Source organism: Linepithema humile, chromosome 2 (genome assembly GCF_040581485.1).
Source record: "Linepithema humile isolate Giens D197 chromosome 2, Lhum_UNIL_v1.0, whole genome shotgun sequence".
Lineage (NCBI taxonomy): Eukaryota > Metazoa > Arthropoda > Insecta > Hymenoptera > Formicidae > Linepithema > Linepithema humile.
Genome location: NC_090129.1, coordinates 22,942,286 through 22,963,937, shown reverse-complemented (window position 1 = coordinate 22,963,937; position 21,652 = coordinate 22,942,286). Strand labels below are relative to the sequence as shown.

The window sequence follows — 21,652 nt, the reverse complement described above, 5'->3', positions numbered from 1 at the left end:
GCGCAGAAACATGTCAAATACAGATAATAGGGTAACATCGATAATAACATTTTATTGTCTGAAGTTAATAGTATCGTACAATCATGCTCATTCCCTATCGTAACTCGTTCTATGGGTAGTCGCGATATATTTTGTTTTCGAACTGGTATACTAGTTATTACTCTCATTGTTTTTTTTTTATTCCGTCGAAGGCAAGGTATTCACAGTTTTAATTTACAAAAGATAAAGGGCATCGTGCTCGTCGGCTAACGATGCAGACACAAGTTATTTACTATTATTGCTGTGCGTAACTTCACTGCTCGGAACTGATCGCATTAAACTTTTCTTTATTATATTGGAAGCATGTTAAGGGTGCTTGACTGTAGCTTCTTCTGTCTTAGGTTTCAAAAAAGATTCTTCGTAAAAAATTACTTGATATTTCGATTTTCATAGTGACAGCCAAAATTGTAATAACTTAGAGATCAATATCCAATAATAAGTTACAGCAATGTACATTTAAAATAAAATCCAATATAAAAGAGGAAAAATCAAGCGAGAGACGAACCGAAAAATCTCTCTAAGGTACGGATTCATAGTCCAATTTTATAAATGAGTCAATGCTCAAATACATCAAAAGGCTTAAGCATTGAGTTATTTAGAAGATTGGACTATGAATACAGGCCTTAAAAATTATCTCTATATGCAATGCAAAGTTTAGGAAATTTATTTAAACACAATTATTTAATATGCAATTAAAATACTCTCAAATTTAATTTAAAACAACATTTTTCACATTCGATAGATTCATACGTGTGGCTTTTATATTTTGTGATACTATATGATTTTTTATGACACTGTCGTCATATTAAGCTGTAATATATAAATTTTATTTTTGTTATAAACAATTGTGCAATTTCTCTTAGGTATCCCATTACTTCTGTGTGACATATTCAATTACACAACTCAGACCGAAGTTCGAGCACTCTCAAACTTGTAATTCAAACTTCGGGCGTGTTCAAAGCTGTCGGAATTGTTACTGTAATTCCATATTGTGCGACCACAATCGGAGAGTTGGATTATTAAATTGTTGGGACATTGAAGTAACCATTGACATCCACCTTGAGGCTGTCAATTTCCCGAAAATAAGCTTTCTTAAGTTAATTTTTAACATGTTCACAGATTTTCGTCTGACTGATATATCATTAACAATCGCAAACAATCATGTCGTATTTCGTTCGCTGAAAATCAGGTGGATTACATAAGCTAAACAGATCGGCCTTCGGCTGTCTCAAAAATTTTTGGACTCCCTTTATGTTAAAGATATAACTGTGATCAATTTCGCTAAGAGATGTCTAAACAAAAGTTTGTGAAACAGTCAAGTTTTAACTTCTAAAATTTGATATCGTCATATGAATGAATTAAATTGCATTTTACCGAATAAAATTTTAATACTTAAATCGCAAAGGGAATTAAAATATTAAATTCAATCTACTAATGTCGGATCCAAAGTAGAATTGAAGTGAAAATATCCGCAAGTGCCAAACATTTTTTTTGTAAAGATATTTTTAATAGATTAATATAGAGATACTTGGTGTTTTTATTTCAGATTTTGCACATTTGTAGCCTTAGGCCTTCGCGACTCCCTCATTCGCCCCTGCACTCATGACAGATTAACAATCAGATTGCCGTGATATATGGTACAGGGATTAGCAACCTTTTGTCACTTACTGACTATATTAAATTTTTAATTTTCATAAAAAATATGTACGAATTTAATAAAAAAATCTATAACAAGAAAATTATTCCAGAAAACAATTTATAATATAAAATTTTAAGTGAATAAATCATGATAAATATCGAGAAAATTTATAAAAGTTAAAAAATGGGAAAGTAAATATAAAATTTTATTATATACATTAGAAATATAAAAGAATGTATATAAAAATTACAAAATAGATTCATATATATATTGTTTCACATATTTTATATCCGTAAGATTTAAAAACGTAAAAATAATATTTTTTTTAAATGGAAGACATTTTATTAATATAAAATAAAAATCTAGGATTTTATATACCTGAAAATTTGGAGGCATTTGATTTTCTGGAAATTTATACAAGTGACAAAACTCAATGGTTGCCGATCTCTTCCCTGCGATGAAACAAAAGTTGTTGATGTTCTTCGAACAACATTTCGACAAAAGCATCCGCTCGGACTTTCGTTGTCTGAATTCTAACGAACGAGCAAGATTCACACTTACTTATATGTAATATATGTATATATAACTGTACGTAGATACGTATTCGTGCGTATAGGCACGACTTATTTTCCATATTCATTATGTTACACCGCAAATCCGTCTTCTATTTCACATTATTACAAAATCTAGCTTCGTTCGAGGATACATCGAACCGAACGAATCCTAATCGCTTACTTCGAAAATCCGAACGTCCACACACAGCTTTCGTGTTATTTACATTTACATATGTATCCGTTAACGTGTAATACGAGCGTATGTACATACATTAAACGTGGTCCTATATGATTCATATGTCTCGTTGCCATGTATATGTATCTTTTTATATTTAACGCCGATTTTGTGTTGCATTCTGATAGCGTATCTCACGATCCAATGGATCCAATGGATTTTGTCTAATGGGACTTGGTATATTATGTAAATGAAATATACATTATGTATATATTGCATATACAGAATATATAAAAAAACAATTACATTTTCTCTCGATATATTAAAAAGCGAATTAAAAAATTCTCGCGTATTTTAATCTATTTTCTACACAAAAATCAGATTTTTTAAATAAAAATTTAAAACTGGAAATAACAAAATATATATTCTGTCTAATTAAACAATTTTAAATATAATTCACTTAAATTAAATTTTTCCTTGCAAAGTATTTTATAACTGTGAAGCAAAATGCACGATTTTTTATATACTCTGTACATTATGAAATGTATTATGGAGTGTGCCAAGCAATCTGCGATGTGCTTAAAAACTCGCCGGATTTTTGCAAAGTGCCACCATTATCACTAAGTATGTATTTAAATGTCATAATATATTATTTACAGTATAAGTTTGATTCCTTAAAATATCAAATAACATAAAAGAACGACAAAAAGATATATTTTGTACATCTAGCAATACAATATATGTTGACATTTCTATTGTATTCATTTATTTAAGCTATCATAAATTGCATAAATATCAATTAAGTGACAATAGTAAAACCGCTTCATTAAGCACAATTAAATATACAGCGGGTTTTGTGAAAAATTTCGCGGCGGGATTATTATCTAAAAGAAATAATGGGAAAGGAATTAAATTGCTGGCGTTTTCTAGCGAGCTTTTAAGCCGAATGAATCTTCGATCTGACAGGACTTCACTATACCGTATTTATTGTCGTGCCCTCCGCTTTGCGTACGGACTGCAGTATATGTCGGCTCATCTAATTGTAAAAGTGCACCGACCGCATTAAGCCGCGCCAATTTGCGATAGTCGAGCGCACATTTAGCCTGCCGGTGTCCTGATCGCGACAGATACTGACAGAGAGATAAAAAAAAAGGTATCGTGGAAGACGAAACGGGGCTGCAAAACGGTCACTAGCGAAACGGAGATCAAGAGCCTGAGCGAATGAGTGCCTTGAATGAGTCCCATCTTCTTATTTGACAAAACTTTGTACTTTATCGATCCTCCATATCTTGTATTTATGAGTTTTTTGCAGGAAATTTTTGGCAGGAAAATTTTGGCAAGGAAGTTTTGGCAAGGAAATTTTGGCAGAGAAGTTTTGGCGGTGCCCATAATTAAAAAATAGGCACATAGGTAAATTAATGCGTTATCGCATTTCGGACCGCTCAATTGGAAAAGCTCATGGAAAGAGTTTTGCCGTCTATTACATGTCTATAAACAGAATTTTCGTCTATAAATATAAAAATGTTAATTAAAAAAATGTAAAACAAAGCTTGTTTGATATTTGGAAATCAAGTATTGACGCTCAGGTTCTTTTAATGCTCATGGTTGCATTATTAATGTTCAGAAGATATTTGGAAATTTACGATCAATTCAATAGTAAGCGCTCGTATCTGTTATATTTTTTTTTAGCGACAGAGTAAAAGGAACAACTCATATCCTGGAATATTGAACAATTACAATCCATATATTTCAATTCTAAGCGGTAAAAATACGAACATTGATTTGCAAGAACTCTTAACGTCAAATCAGAAAGTTCGTGCATTGCGTGAGCCTCGTGTTTTAATGATTTCAATGGAGTACTCTCATAAAATAATTAATAACAATATAAAATAATTGAGTAATGAAAGCAATTAATTTGATCATCGTAAATAATGTTTGGAATAAACGATGTAAATAAATAATAACGTAATGAACGATTAAACAAGATACATTATTTCTTTATCCGTCTATTGATTTGTTTACTTCTCTCTCTCGTGTAATTTAGCTTTTTACAGTGTCTGTTGAACAGTGAAATTTAATAATCACGATTATCTATATAAAATTCTATAACATATGGATGTCGGCACAGAGAACTCATCTTGTACTTTGATGTTACATCATTTTTTTATCTGTGTTCGCCATGTCGATCGAAGTACGCGATGCACGAACTTGTTTGACCTGTATTTTATCTACAGTCCGATTAATCGCCGATTTAAACGAGAGAGAAAGAAGGCATTTCTTTCACTCGCGTATCGATCAAATATCGCATTGACACTGTGTCGCGTATATTTACAGAGACTACGTCGAAGATTTCGCCATCGTCTTTTTGGTCGCGCCGCAGTGATTGCATCTGATCGCATCTAAAAGTACGTCCTTGTTATATCGAATAAGGGGAAGACCTATTTCCTTTTTTTTCTGAGTGAATTTGCACACTCCGCCTCATTCTCTCGACTCTGTTCCCATCACGAGCCTCGAATCTTCAAACAGTGCTGCAAAAACATTCTTAGAGAAAAAGATAAGATTCAACTATACCAATTTATGAGTGCTTAAAATGTAAGAACAATGTAAAATAAAATTTAAAATGTAATATAACAAGATTCTTTAAGTATGTCAAATTTAAAAAAAATTATATTTTTATGTATTTATTTAATATGATATACACACAAATATTGTATAATTGAAAAGTAAGTTAATTTACTTGTAAACTGACTTTAGGAGCGTTGTCATTTAAACCGTGCATGTCTAACTAACTGTCTTGGGAACAGTGCCGTTTTCTCTTTTATACATCCTGTCCGCGAATTTACTCATCCTTCATTCATATTTACAATCATCGCCAGAGGGACTGACCTGCCTAGATAGGATTGTCGCGTACGCATGGCGCGTCCCTTTGCGTTACTTTTAGGCGAATAATGAAGATCCACAAGGGGTCCCTAACTGACCCTATTGTTTGCTTTTCTAAGTTCATTCATTAATCTCTATCCTGAATTTATAATAGCTTCAAACACGCAAATGGTGAATGAAGATATCATAAAATGTTAATTTTCTGGGCTATAAACAAAAAATCAAATACAATATTGATTGATGATTGAAATTGCCTGCTTTTATTAAAAATAATGCTTTATATATTCTATTTTTATTTATTATTTTTTTATATATTTTAATTTTGCATTTTTGCGATATCAGAAACAATTTTAATGTTTAGCAATCCATGATAAAAGTTTTTGTAAGTTTTACAAAGATATTAGATTACCGAGATGATACAACGATACATTTAGTGTTTACTTCAAAATTGTCATTAAAAAATAAAAATAAGCAAGAAATTTATGCAAATAATAGGAGGTAATGAAGGTAATTATCGGTCAGTCGATGTCAGATTCCATAGGAATCAGGCTATTCTATCTTAAAGAGATTGGTTTTCTACTCTTCAAAGGTATTGGATTTCACGATCAATACTTAGAACGGAGCTCGTAATCCGAGAAAGCATTTTGACATCGCAAAAAAACGTAAAGTACATCAAATAATGATTAAAATAGAAGAGTCTGTAATATTCAGGATTCCTTTATAACGATTACTCCTTTTAAATATATTCTGACAAGCTTTGAAGGCAAATTTTGTCCGAGATTAACGGTAGAGATAATCGTTTCTTACAATGCGCAGCAATATAGCATTAAATGCCTTAAAACTGACTTTGATCCAGGAAAAAAGATATTGTCATCAAACCGTTTAAAAATTAGACAATCTAATATAAATATATTTATAGACACAGATAATATAATATCTGATATAAATGTATAATAGTATATAAAGAGTTCTACTTTATTTGTAACTCAAAAATCATGGACAAGTCTTGACCGATAAAAATGTTTGTAGAAGAAAGAAAAACGCTTTTAAATAATAATTACAGTTTTTTATCTTGAATGTTGATTCGTGTAAAATAAATTTTTGTACCTGTATCGTGCAAGATCGAAGTTTTTTAAATCTATCAATCTTTGAGATTCCGGACTATGCCTCGTGGATCTTCATAATGCTCGTTTCTCTCGTAGCCACCGTTTTTTCATAAAGCTCTTTGTCATCTTACAGGGTAGTCGGCAAAAGAAGCAGAAGCAGAATCGCAGACACCGAAGGGTGCCTAAAGTTCGCAGTGTTCAAGACGACCCAGGGCGGCGGTATGGAAGGCACGACAAATGGTATGTCCGTTCTGTGGCCCTCCTGGAGGGTACTACCAGCCATGATCTGCGTCGTACCAAGATCGTCATCGCTGCCAGAATCGGCATCATCAATCCCATATCGCTTGCCGTTGTTGTTACTGTTCTTTTTCCTGTTCTTCGATGTCGGAGGTTTCTTTCGTGTGTTCTTCGTGAGCGTCGTCGGAGTTGTCTTTGCGAATAAGTGCAGTTCTAAGTACAAAAAAGCAAAATATTCACTGAATGATAACGACAAAATAATTACTTTAAAGCAGTGCTAATATCCAGAACTTGTCCGAAGTTTGATAAATAAACTTCATCAATTAATTTTTATGCCTTAAAATCTTATATCATAAATATTTGCTAGATCTAAAATTTTAGAAATGGGCTAGAATGTTGAAGTGTGTACATTTTATTCATTATTAACCCTTAATCCCGACTTATGGGTCGTTTTCGACCCAAGCGAAATTTCAAAGTGCTGTAAGGTACCTCCATTTCTTAATAACAAACTATATAAAAAAATAATTTTTATCGAAATATTATAATTGGGACTTCAAATTGAAGGTTGAAAGAAGCTCCATGAATTTTTTCAGATTTTTTAAAGCGTTTTTACTGATCCAAATAACGCAAAGACGCAAAGCGACTCATGAGTCGGGATTAAAGGTGCCGAAAAGAACCGTCGGGATTAAGGGTTAAACACTGAAATCTTATACTATAAAATTTGATAGGCCTGGCATTTTAAACTTGACATTTTTTTTACTGCGATGCATCGAAATCTTGTATTTTAACTTTAATTTCTGTACTGTAATACATTGCAAAAGATAAAATCTTATTGTCGGATTCATCACAGAGTGTATTGCTTGAATTAAAAACGGAATATTTGAAGAGAAGGAGCTGAAGAAATACAGTTTGCCATAATATCGGAATTCTCAGTACCTTGCAATCTCACTACACCTTCGGCCTTGCCGAGCGCGTTGACGGACGAGCACACGTATCCGCCGAAGTCTCGTTTTTCCAGGGAATTGACAGTGAGATTCATTTGCCGGGAGTAATCATTCAGTGCATACTCCGACATCGCGTATTTGTCACTGGGCAGCAGTTTCTCGCCTAAATAGAAAGCGAATGGAAATATTGCACTATTTTTAATTGCGTGCCTCTTTCACTTGTAACAGACATGTTTGTTGCAGAGTTCGTTTTATGCAATAAAAGCGATCGAAGGCGATAATTACAATCGTGTGATATAGATTGATTACGATTTAATAAAAAACTGTCCATTTAAAACGTGTCTGATAACAGACACTTTATTTAACTCGAAAATTTAACTGACACGATTTTCTACACGATGGTGTACACGGCTGATTTATTGACACTTAAAAGTGCGAAATTTTTAATTTAACATTAATGCAGATAAACATTTGGCGATGTAAATTTTTAATACCATTTCTCAGTAAATAATTATAAATATATTCGTAAAATAAAATAAACAAATCGAAACATAATTATACCCACATTTGTAACAATTGCAATACAAATATGTAATTCACAAATAATCTTTTTACGGCTTTACAATCAGAACAGTACAAAATGATATTCAATTGTATTAATTACTTTCACATGCATTTACACAATTGTATCAATTATTTTCATATGCATTTTTAATATTTATGTTTATATTGTTTATTGCGCGGAATAAAATTAAGCTTTGAAATCATCATTCGCGAAAGACTATTATCGTTAATCAGAAATTTTTGAATGCACTGCATTTCACAAGAGATTTAGTTTTTTTTTTCAGAGCAGCAGTGAAACTCTACGTGTAGAGCAACTACGCGTTTAAGAGTAATTCATAAATTTACATATTTGATTAACGCGGAAGCGTATTGCGAAAAAACTTTTCGCGACTTGATAAAACTATAGTACAATCGCATAAAAGAATACAGATTTTTAATCTCACGCAACTCTGACTTGCAATCAATATTATTATGGCATGTTGGAGTTAACGCTATAGAAATTGATTGCAACAATTCTATGGTTAATCAAGAGTGCAAATCTGTTGATGTAACATGGTGCAATACAAATTAAAGGGCGTTTGATTAGTGTCGGATTGAATTTCAACGACAAATTCTTTAATGGATTTTAATCGTTAAAAGCGCTTTTTGCAGCCAGTTGCGACGTGGATAAATCGATACAAATCTAAAAATAGGTATTCTTTTACTTTGAAGTTTCTGTTAAATTATTTAAAATCAATAAAAAATATACGTCTTCAAAATTAGATTGGTGCCAAAGAATATCTTGTATAAAAAAACTGTAAAGATATGGAATAATCTGTTATTTTTCACCTGACTCTCTGTACCATGTATTCATGGCGTGCGGTGACGCTTCGACGTAACATTGTAGGACGACGTCTCTATTAATCGGCGCAGCCACCAATTGACTCGTCACCTTAATAAGAGGTTGAACTGCAACAATCAAACATTAAATTATCGCAATTAACGATTCAGCAGTTTACAATGCCAAATATAGTATCGAGCAATTTAGAATAACAAGTCATCGGTTTTAACTTTTGGATGATATTACAGTAAAAAAACATATAAAGCTGAAAATAAAGAATAAATGAATATAACATACATATCGTTTATTTTCCACGTTCTTAAATTTTTTAAATTAATTTTCGTATCTTTTAATATAAAATTTTTCTTATTTTACTGTTAATTTATCTCTTTGGCTATTAAGAAAAACAAATATGTAATATTATAAAAGAGATTTTTTTTTATGTACGGACGGAATAAAGTTATATAGAGTAAATGTACTACAAAGTCGAGTAAAAATGCATTTGAAGTCTCCTAAAGAAGACTCATGTACTGCTCATTCAAGAATTAACCAATTGCGCCACATTTTGCGCTCGAACGCTACCGCTGGTGGGTTAATATTACATTTCGTAAGCAGCAAATTAATGCGAAACCCTTTGCACTCAAATATTTACACGCCCCGCGACGACGTGGATAAATCGTCAAGCCCGTCGGTTAATTTTACAGCAGCAGCGCGCGGCCGGAAGTTTTGCGCGCGAGAAAAACGCCCTGCGCAAGCTGACTTCGGGCTTGATAAAGTTTTCATTTGCGAATGCCGTTAGCCAAATTGCACGGTGATTTTTTAGCCTCCCGATACGTGCGGCGCAACGTTGCAAATGTATGCACGTATTCCCGGTAGTTCCATTGTCTCTGCCACGAGAATGTGATTGACATATTTTTCGCAACGAGCCCAGCGCAACACGCTGTTTTTCGGTAATGAAAATTTAAATTGTTTAACACTGAAATAAATATTTTTATCGTCGCGCCACTATTTGATATTTGCGCGGAGCATATAAAAGTTGGCGATAATATAACAGCATAAAAAGATTAAAAATAAAATTGTTTCTCGAATTACAGTAATGATAATCAGAGCAACTAAAATATTCATGAAAATACTATGTAGTATTAGCATGCTATATATAGCAATTTTTGTTGGTGTCGTTCAAAATTAACAATGCTGGGCACGGCTGCGGTTTTTTGCGGAAAGTTTTTGAATGAAAATTTTCTGCAGTAATGTAGATATCGAAAAATGTTTCGAAGTTCATCTCAACCTCATTTCCTATTTAAAGCCTGTCGGAGTATCCTTAACCGCAGCACTCTATAGTAGCCGGATGATAGTTTTACCGCCGATATTGAAGAAGCATTAATAATCGACATGGTTCTCACCCTATAATAATTACTGTACATTATATTAAGTTAACAGAGCGTTTAATATAACCGACATAAAAATGATAGTGTCTTTAAAATTCATAACAGTGTTAATTATTATTACACAGATTATTCACACAATAAAATAAAAATTTATCTGTGAAGAAATAAAATTATATCATGTCCAAATATACAGAGTGCATTTAAAAGTAGTCTATACATAAATTCCTATTCAACAAACTACGTTGAAACATTTTATTTAGCAGTTTGCAGTTCGTGGAAACTTTGTTTAAACATCGGGGAAACATATAATTAGGGCAATATAAAATAGATTTAAGCATATATTATCTCAAAAGCACTGTAATCGTTATATACTCTGTTTAATTAAATAATTAATTAACGCGCTCATCTTTATCCATCCAGTCTGTCACATTGTCACGTGAACTTGCGAAGGATGGCTACAGGCGAGTAATTATGCAGTAACGCACAGGGACGAATCTAAAGGATCCTTCAGCGCGGTGACTTTCAAAATTAAAACTAAAAATTTTCTAATAAGTATAATTAACTATAATTATTTGTCCGCAAAGTTTACTTCACAGATGTAATATTTCGCATGTTTTGCTTGAAATTTAATAAAGCTTTCTCTTCGGAATTCGTCAATAACGACGCTTGCAATCACTATTCTGCAATTTCAAAAGCACAGAATAGCAAGGATATTCCAACGCTCTGCCCTGCTAATGTATGCAGTGGAACGATGACGGAGCGACGGCTAATTAACGGCCGCAGAGCGGTACGATACCTACAGTGAACATTGACGGAGTAACGCTTGCTAACCGTCGGCGGCACGTTGTTGCTGGCTATGCAGAGATACGTGCCCATCTCTTGCCGCATCACCCCCGTCAATTCCAGTGTCTCGCCGACGAAGGTTTTCAGAGCTGCAATCAGAAAGATAAATATCTAAATTAAGTACCTCATCCAGTATACTTTTTTCTATGCAAAATAGCATTTTGACAAAATAACTTCAGAATTTGCGTCTATATATTTTTTTTACTTTCATGTTTAAATTTTGATTCGTTCTTATTGCGTATTTATTATTTTATAGTATATTTTTAATTTTTAATCATTTTTTATGAGGCTGTAATCTATAAAGATATCACATCAATAATTTCAGTAGATTTAATAGAAGTGCATAAATCTTGATAAAATTTATTGAAATTCGCATTAAATGTACATTTGATGCGCTTAGTCACCCACCATCTAGCGTGGTTTTCACAGAAAAATACATTTTTAACATAAAAGCTCTAGTGGGAGAATCGTTTGAGATATTACGTTGAAATTTTTATGGCACACTGCTGGAATCATCAGTCCTGTTAAGAACCACAGGGAAAAGGATGAAAACTAATATTGAGTCACCGCAGAAATTATTTCACGTTTCAAGCATTATTTATGGCGACATACTTTTATGACGGAGAGTTCCGACATTTGGGATTGAATAAAAAAAACGAAAGAACAAAAAATGAAAAAAGCAAACACATTCTATCTAGATTATTGAATGCGCGCGTTCTGGAATAAAAATTTAAATTATAAATATCATATCAAATATCATTATGTATCTCACATGTGTGTCGCAACACACATATTCTTGCGTTGATATAGATTATACATAATTATCCAATAATTCAACCCAATTTGCCAAATAAAGCCTTCGCTTTTTTATTTTTTTGTATAAAACTGCAGTGCCAATCTATAAAAATGACAAGAGTCATAAGATTATTTTTTATCGAGTGCTGTAAAACTAAATCAGCGACTGAAGTATCTATTTTCGTGTTTAGCAGATTCAAGAGTCCTTTCCGTTCTCCATTTAAATAAATAAAACCAATACAAAAAATGCCTCTTTCGAAGAACTACTGTTTATTTCCGCGAAATGCACTCATCCGAAGTTATTCGTTATTTTGAAAACCGAATTTTGAGCATCGTTACCGGGAATGCGTAAAACTTTACACAGCATATTCAATTTTGCAATCGAAACGTGTGCTCGCCGTTTAATCGCCGTGGAGAAGTCACGTCGTTACGAATGACAGATCCGCGAGGCGAGAAGATCTCGATTGCCAACGGGTGGCAATCGTTCTTCTCCTATGCATTTCATCTCTCGTGATATGCGTGGAGGGGCAAGCGGGAAGAGGAAAATAGGTGACTTTACGATCCTTCGCTCGCGCGCTATTCGTTCGCTATCTTTCGTTACTCGTCGTTCTTCTCGATCGCGCCGGCGGATCGCCATCCTGCCGATCTCGAAGTCCTTTCCGCGTTTAACGAGTGTCACCTCGGGTGTCCTCCAGGTGTCTATTTTTACGACGCTTCGGAGATCGGACTGACACGGGCGGGCGGACGGGAAGTCGAAGGGGAGGATTGTAGTAGTCAGAGGGCGGAAACGGCACGAAGCGACGATTACGATCGGAGAATTTCTTCTTTCACGTCCCCTTCCTCTTCACCCGCCTCGCCAGTTTTCCGTCCACTTTTTTTTTCTTCCTCCTTTTTTTTTCACACGAAAGCTCCCCCAGCTGATCTCTCCGGCGAGAATGACGCTAAGAGGACAGGTCGTCGGGGATTCGGAGATCCTTCCGGCAGGATCGCTACTTGTACACGGAATGTACTCCGCGTAGCGGATCCGGGATTACCGGGGGTGACGTGGGCGGATTGCTTGTAAGAGCGGTCAATAAGTGCACTTTAACTCGCGAAGGGCGACAAGCGGGGCCGTCCCCGACATCGCGCGAGGGTCGTTAACCTTTGTAAAGTTTAATCCTTCGGGGAGGGATTAATCGCGAGGACGAGTTTACTTCAAGTTTATGGACTAGAACAATTCTTCTGGAATTTCTCTTAATCCAGCACGCGCCAAATAAATCTTCGCGAGATATTTCCATCAACGTAAAGTTTCCGTGACGTATCGCCCCGCGGCGGCGAGAACTACGTGGATACGCGTCCCGACATTTCGACGATAACAACGGGGGGGGGGGGGGGGGCAAGGGTGGTGCATAGTTACGATATATATTTATCGATTTATTTATTTTGCGATTTAGCTTGAAGCAGTGCGTCGTAATTTATGGTTTTAGACGTACACTCTTCCCCCCCCCCTCCCTCGCCGTGAGCATTGTGAGGGCAACAGGCTTATATATTTGCCGCAGGGCGTAAATTACCATTCGCGTTTGTAATTAATTACCGGCGGGCCCGGCAAGCGCGGGAGACGATCGATTATTCCGCGCTGATGCGCTCCGACACTTTATCGCCCCGACACTTTTCCAGCCGCGTCGGCACGACCGTCTTAATTAGAGAATCGACGGAATAGTCGTTGAAGCGAGTCAAGCCTCCTTCTCAAGAGCTTTATGCGTATCCATGAATTCCCCCCTCAAACAAAATCCTGCCTAACGGCGTGAAAAGGATAGATGTTATCAATGATGCTCATTTTAAGTGACTGCATTACTCTATAATTGTTACAATTGACAAAAAGCTTCCTTTGCTCATTTTTATTAATAATAAAATCAAATATTAGCAGATTTTATACTGTGCACATTTCAATATTTATGTACAGTTCAATGTACATTTTTATGTAATATTATTGTAAAATATTAAACAAAAGATAATAAATTATATTAATTTAAAAAATGCTTTTAAAAAAATAAGCAATTAATAGGTGATAATTATAAAAAAATATCAAACATCTGTCCGAACGTTCGAAATATTTCTACAAATATAAAAATTAGAAAATAAATGCTTACGCAATATCGAAAAATGATATAACTAGATATTTCATAAAATAGACAAACAGTTATTGAACACATATATGTATAATAATAACTATTCCACGCTTAAAAAAGGCATGAAAGATCGATACTCGAATGTATCGAAAGTATTGTTGACGCTTTTCCGCAATGCTGATTAGTTATCTCGATTATTCTGACAGTTTGATAGTTTGAGAGCGAAGGTTATTTTGACGGTTATTTAAAATAAAAAAAATTTATTAAAATATTTAGATTTCATAATTATTGAATTACTATAATAAGTGCGCGCGCGTAGCGCGCGCCTGTATTGTTCTAGTCTTCTAAATAAAAAAAAAGATAATCCAATAAATGTTAAATGTCCAATAATATTAATTTGACCATTTTTCATCTCAAATAATGTTATTTCTTACAATAGAATTATATGTATTGTATTGACATTAAATGACATTAAAATTAGCAGGCAAATTATTAGAGTAACAATATTTATGTTAGGTTAGGTTACTGTTATACAATCTCTGTAACGTCTGACGTGTTAAATATGATATCCTACATTGGACGATGGCAATAAATCACAGAAATCAAGGATATAATTCAATAATAACGCTAAGATGACCGGCAGCAAGGAACTAGAAACCGTGTCGGCCTGCTGCACGCGCGTTACCTATGACCCTGTTTCTGCAACATGTCCGTTCCGCAGTTAGAATTTCAACGTATATCCCATATTATATCAAACTGATATAGAACTACTGTCAACACTTTGAACGTGCGAATCCTGAACTTAACCCCCTAAATCCTAAACCCTACGCTAACTTCGAACTTTGATAACTTTATATAAAAATGACAAATAAGTTGAAGAGTGCCATTTTTGCAGAATTTTATATATTTTACGAGTATATGTAGGCTTAAGGATAAAGTTTATGATTTTCTAATTAAATCTCGGACAACCTAATGTTTAAAATCTCCGATAAAAGCATGTTTACATTAAGTTATACTTGTTTATATTCTTTCCATCTTCTTTAATTTTTCGAATAAACAAATATGTATAAATATAATAATTTTTATTTATTTTTGTATAGAACAAATACTCGACCAAACAGCAAAAATTCAACAAACAACTACTCTAGTGTGGTTCTGATGGAAGCTAAATACGTTGGTGTAATAATAATCCTATGCGTTGATTAGTACAATGAAGAACTTAATTAACGCGTAATCGGAGTTTATTCGTGCTTTGTGTGTATTATCCAACACATAATTAATTAAAGTCGTTGTTACGACTAATAAATGTTATATCAAATTCCGTTTGATTAAATCGTAAATGAAAATTCGAACACAAGCCTACAACACCCTGTTTTTGTATTTCGGTTGCACACGCGTGTATCATCAATATTCCGTTGAAACCAATTAGTATCGTTGAAATCGAGAATATGAAATTACTGACGAAATGATTAAAAGACATAATTGGCTATACGATACTTGAAATAGAAAAGAAGCACAAAAGAATTTCTGAGAATTAATTTAACTCACCGCTATTTTTGATAGCATAATACAACATAAATCTAACGATATAAAAATATAATTAAGCTAAGCTTAATTATATTTTTATACAACGCGACATATTACAAAAATGTTTACAAAATGTCTCAGAATTCGCAAAATATTTTGGAACAAAGGAAAAATTAAATCTAAACTTACTGTGAAATTTACAATGAATTGCGCTCTTTGGATTTGCGCTGTTTATAAATACATTCAGTTTATATTGCACGCCCACCTGCTCCAAAGGGGCATAATTTGCACTGTTTGACTTTGTTATTATTCCGACCAAACGTATAGTCATCTTGCCAAATGCATTCACGAAACATGTGGTTTCAAAGGAATCCCGGATAACTCGATTTTACGAGAATGCTAAGCTCTGTGAGTAATGCGATTCAAAGCATATTCTAAAATATCAACGGTAAGTGAATGTAAGTTCATCAGAGCATGGTTTGCACAGCGGTTTGCACGTTACATTTTGAGTTCGATTATGTCCAAATCCAGTAATGTATTCACTAATGTATGTCCGTTGAATACCTCCCGTAGCGATGGACATCAATTATCATTTACGCTAATGAAATTAAGCATCGAATGCTTCAAATATAGCTCAATTATATAGGCAGAGAGATCTATTGATATTCTACATTATTAATATTATTAAAATGTTTGTACGATAAAAAAGAAAAAAAAAATGTATAATTCTTTTTCTTAATTAAATTATTTATTGCTAATACTTTTCCAATTAAGAAAGAAAAATCGTCACCGAATCTCGGAATCTAGTTCCAGCGATCAGATTGTGTTACTTAGAATTAGAGGTAAGAAATTGCTACGAGGTTTAAAAATATACTTACATTGTTTCTGTCCATCTTCTCTGAGAATGATATTGCGGCCGTCTTCTCGTTTCCAAGTGACAGTAGGCTTCGGCGAACCGGTAGCGACGCATCGCAGCCTTATATTGCCTCCCTCGTGGGTGACCATACCATCTGCGGACTCGTCATCCATTATGTCGGGCGGTATCACTACTTCCATGTATCCCATCTGGAACAAGGAAACATAAGATTCTCGTGAAACTTCGTACTTTCGAGGTTCAGATTTTATCACGGATTTAACTTTCGCAAAAGAAAAAACAGATTCAATAAGCGCTGTAAAAAATTGATACTTAGCTTAAAGCAAATGTTGTCTTAAATTTCTAACAAGATACTATATAATTTATTCTCTAATTTAAATAAAATAAGATCAATCCTTCATTTTTCTATACTTTTTAGAATTACTCTAATTATTATCAAGCTACAATTTGATATGATAAAATATTACGAAAAATTTTCGATTATTGCGTTTCTTTTGTAACAATATCTGAATCGTTTCATTATTAAAATTGTTGATAGCAAAAGAATACAAACTAATTAATTCGATTTCGATTACTAAGAACAAACATAAAAAAATTAAAAAAAAATTTTTTTTTTAGAAAAGTAAACAGCCCGTAGAACAACTGCGTTAAGGTGGTCTGACAAAGACAAGGCTTGAACTACTCACTATAGAAAAAGTACATTGTTTTACGGTCCTGAGCACGTACACGATGAGGGTATCCTTGCACGGGTATAATGTGTGGGAGTATAGAATTTACTGAACACTGGAACGGTGCACGTATCCTATTCAATTCAATGAAACCAACATGCACAAGAAAATATAAGATAAAACGAGATAAACACCAGCTTGAATTTGCTCCAAATTTCTTTATCATTCGAGCCTTCATTATTTGTTTTATTTAATAGTCATGTTTGCTTATGTTTTACTGTACATTTATCAGAATAAATTCGTATTATATTTGACGCGATATTTTAATATTGTAGTAAAATATTTAAATTCTGCAGTTAACAATGTTAATGATAATAATAATATAGTATGAAACTGCGCGAAACGTAAAATTTGAATATTTTATTATGAATAAATGTAGGCGCAGATAAAAAAAAATACAATTTCCTGATAATTGATAAAAGCTAAACTTCAGCTGTGTTTAATTAAAATAAAAATGTATTATTTTAAATCATTTTAGATTATATTTTCAGTCATAAAATAACAGTGTAAAAACAAAAATATGCTTGTTAAATATACTACAGTAATTACAAAAAAAACTTTTTTATTGCAAAGATACAAAAGAGAATAAAAGTATATTTTTATTAAATTTAATTATGTACAAAGTTATATTAATATAAAAATTAATAAATCAGAAAAATGTTGAATATTACAAATCTACAATATTTTTGCAGGGTTTGAGCTTTAAATACATAAATAATAAAATCTATACAACGACTTTATAGAAAACTTTACACAAAAGCAACTTTAAAGCTTATGCAAAACTTGACCTAAGATTCTTATAAAAGCAAAGTAATTTAATCTTACAAAATCCAAACAGAGTTGAAATAATTCATAAGAATAAATATCAAGAATTATTATTCTTAAGGAGTAACGAAATAAGCCGATGGCCGCAGGACCGAATAATGTTTATATTGCAGCTGACATCTTTACGTTCAGCATTAACTTCGTCATTGTCAGGTCGAAAATATTGGATCGCGTTGGCACGAAACGTCAGTCGACATAAACCGTGTTAAAGTGTTTCATGGCGTAAAAAGGCCGTCGTTTATGGCCTTGGGGCACGTAAGTAGAGCTCCACACGTGAAGCAAGGATGACGTTCGCCGGTGTGTCACAGGTTAACGTGTGTGCAGATGGAATTTACTGGTCGTGGTGCGGTGCACATGTCCCGTGGAATTCAATGCGACCGGCAGAGCGGGAAACCTTCCGATGCAATATACGGCCCTCCCGCGAGATAAAGGACCCGGAATGCTGGTCGTGGTGCAAGCGAAACGAACGACAGATGTGGGTGTGATAACACATGCGCGAGAAAAGAAAAGAAGATAGAAAAGATAGAAGACGGTCAGAAAAATAAGAGGGAGAGAGATATCTGTGAGATCAAAATTTTCTCTTAAAACAAACTAAATATTATGCAAAGAATTTAGTGATTTATTTCGTGGAATGTGTAGATTTAATATATATTGTTGCCAAGAGTGTAAAGTATCTAATTAATTAATTTTCCCACAATTACTTTTTACTAATTAATTTCACTTTCCCAAAAATTTTGTTAACGATATTGAAACACTTGTAAATTGTAGTTTAAATTAATTATAATATTTTAATCAATAATAATTTTTTTATTACATCCTCTTACTGTATCTTCTTGCATCGCTGTTACTTTGCAAAAGAATGTAGTAACCGGCCAGACAGTTAAAGAGAATGCGCATTATTCGAGCGGATAAAACCGCGATATAAGTACAGACGATAAATAATTTCGTGTTGGTCGGCTGCGAGACGGTGCAATACTCGGCTCGGGATTTAAGGCGCGACAGGATATTTCGTGCGGCCGGGGTCCGCACGAAGCCGAGATCCTCGTCGGGAAAACAGTCGGCCGAAGCAGTACGACGTGCGCACCTGCCGCACCGCCGCCGGCAATAATTTTCTGCGCGCTTTCCCGAACGCGCGGCTCGCCTTGCCGAAAATCTGCATAATTAAAGTTGCACGGCATGACGTCGCGTCGCGAGGACTTTGTTTCCTTACGACTTCACCAGCGGCGAATCTACCCTCTCCCTTTTGCGCAAATATTGTATGTTTATCATTGAACTGGTCTCAAAGCTGAGCGGTATGTTGATAAAACTTACAAGGTGAGTAACAGTGGATGGAAACTTAAAACTTTAGTTTTCAGAATGTAGTGATACGATAGCTAAGTTTATTTAACAAAAACAATTTGTTAAAATTATTTTCTAAAACTCGATGGTAAAATAAAATTTAAGAGCCTGTAAGAATAAAGTGCAGTTTAATTTTAACGATGCGATTTTCTACTTCAAATAAAATAAAATACTCCCCGCTTTTTATACGTCAGCTCTGCAGCTACAACAGTAGGCCGATATTACAGCCGATATTACACCGCGAAATAATGGTCGGGCTAAAGAAAAAGCGCGCGTTAAAAAGTTATGGCCGGGTTTGTGTATGGAATTTTAAAAATTCCGCCGCGTCCGCGGACAGATCCGACGAAATTGCGCGAAACCTCGATCTTTTTAATCGAATTACGTCGCGCAACACGGAGCTCTGTCGATGGAAATCGATAGAGCCGTTTGTATAACGGCCGCCGTGCGCGCGATTCCAACGCGGAAACGCCGACGAAAAATAAAGCGTCGGGTGGAAGGTAAATGGAAATTAATTTAACAGAGATACGTTGTTATTGCGGATGCGCGTCGCAACGCGTTTCAGTGTACCAGATAATACTGTTTGAAGCTGCGTTTGTGGTATTTCAAAAAATGCGGGTACCCATATCATTAAAAAAAATGGAAAAAAAGAAGAAATATATATAAATATAAAGATACAAAAAAAGTCGCGTCATTACAAAATATAAAATTTTTATATAAAAAGATATACAACATTTGATGTACTACGTAGTGCGCCATTTGACGAAAGATCGAGGTTTCGCAATATTTCAAAATTTGTGAATTGATCATCAAGTTCATTGCTGCTTACCTGACTGCGCATTGGGTCGGTATTGACTTGACACATGTAAGTACCGGAATCGTTCTTCTGGACATTCGACACGTGTAGTTTCCACGTGTTGTGTCCGTTGTGCGTGACGGATAATCGATTATTGTGCGCTACCATGTGCGTATGTATCGCCAAAATTGCTCGGGAATCCGACTTTATCCAGGCTACCTGGAACACCGGAGGAGAGAATCGATGTTATTTCTCAAGACAAAGATAAACAGAAAGTTTGCTAATCAAATACTTCGCTAATAAGAACATAAATTGCAGTTTGAAAGTCTGATCAGAAAGAACATATATTTAGTACATTAAATATTTTATTTTATATTACTAATATAAAATTAAATTAATATTTAAATTAGACACATTGATGAAATTTTCACGATAAATAATTAAAAAGCCTGCCAAAAATAGAATTATTTAACTTTAATAAAGCAGTGTAAATTTGATGAGACCTAAAATTAGTTTAGTAAAAAGTTCAAAATTTGCATCAATATTTGCAGTGATCGCAGATAAATATAGTCAGACTGAAGGAAGGAAATATCAATTACGTAAAGCTGAGCGTGCATTTCAAGGAAATATAAATTTAGATTGTGTCGCGTTAACAGTTATGATTTTTACATCTTGCTTCTGCAAAAATACACGGTGGCAGTTTTCGGAAACTGTGTCATTTATTATATATTTATTATATACTTGCGAAAGTCTCGGAGAGAGACGTTGTCGCATCTCTTGATACTCAATGTAAGTTTTATAACGGGCAATCTTCTTAATGTTCAACGTGCCGAGCGAAACTTTTTTAACACGTTTTATAACAATACATAAACAAGAATTGCTTGAAAGAGGAAATTGTATACCTTGTACGTCGATAAATGATTAACGACGCAGGTGAAGAAGACGTCGCGACCTTGGATCACCGTGTGATTTTCCAAAGGAGCTAAGAACTCGGGCAAAACTTCCGGGCTTTTGTTTTGGCCTGAAACATTAAAGTGATACAAACACGTTTAATTATTTCGCCGTGACACAAAGTGTCGAAATAAGATAAGAATCATAGATACGAAAAAATTATTTTTCATACATCATATGATAAAAGCAGAACCTTCGCCTAAAGTATAAAAAAATTAATAGAAAGACAAGTACGATAAAATAAAAAGCGGAAAGTGTTAGAAACTGTAACAATAAAACAATAAAAAAATATTTGTAAAAAGGTTTACCGTGCTTGTCATCAATTTGCGGGTTTCAATCGTTTGAACACAATAAACGACACAATAAACAAAACAATGCATTTTGCGTAACATCCCGCGCTCTGCCCTTTTCAATTCCCCCGGATATTACGACGATCGCATCGCGCGCATCGCGCTTCGAAAAATGCGATGCGCCGCGAATGTTCAGAGGAAAAAAAAAAAAAAAAGAGAGAGAAGAAAGGAGGA

The 21,652-nt window shown here is 34.2% G+C and overlaps 1 protein-coding gene across 11 annotated transcripts in view; it reads right to left on the bottom strand.

Moving 5' to 3' along the window:
* Positions 1-27: 27 nt before the first annotated feature.
* The window catches only part of LOC105668862 (lachesin-like), a 201,747-nt gene continuing 180,122 nt past the window's right edge, over positions 28-21,652 (bottom strand). For 7 of the 11 annotated variants that reach the window (XM_012361493.2, XM_012361496.2, XM_067350326.1 and 4 more), the window contains 7 exons: positions 21,080-21,198; positions 20,211-20,396; positions 16,498-16,684; positions 11,147-11,278; positions 8,967-9,086; positions 7,567-7,737; positions 28-6,843 (listed from right to left, as the gene is read on the bottom strand). In XM_012361493.2, the coding sequence (XP_012216916.1) occupies positions 6,521-6,843; positions 7,567-7,737; positions 8,967-9,086; positions 11,147-11,278; positions 16,498-16,684; positions 20,211-20,396; positions 21,080-21,198 (1,238 nt within the window). In that variant the 3' untranslated portion in view covers positions 28-6,520. The remainder of the gene's footprint in view (positions 6,844-7,566; positions 7,738-8,966; positions 9,087-11,146; positions 11,279-16,497; positions 16,685-20,210; positions 20,397-21,079; positions 21,199-21,652) is intronic. The other 4 variants (XR_001100181.2, XR_001100182.2, XR_001100183.2 and 1 more) reach the window with 4 other exon arrangements.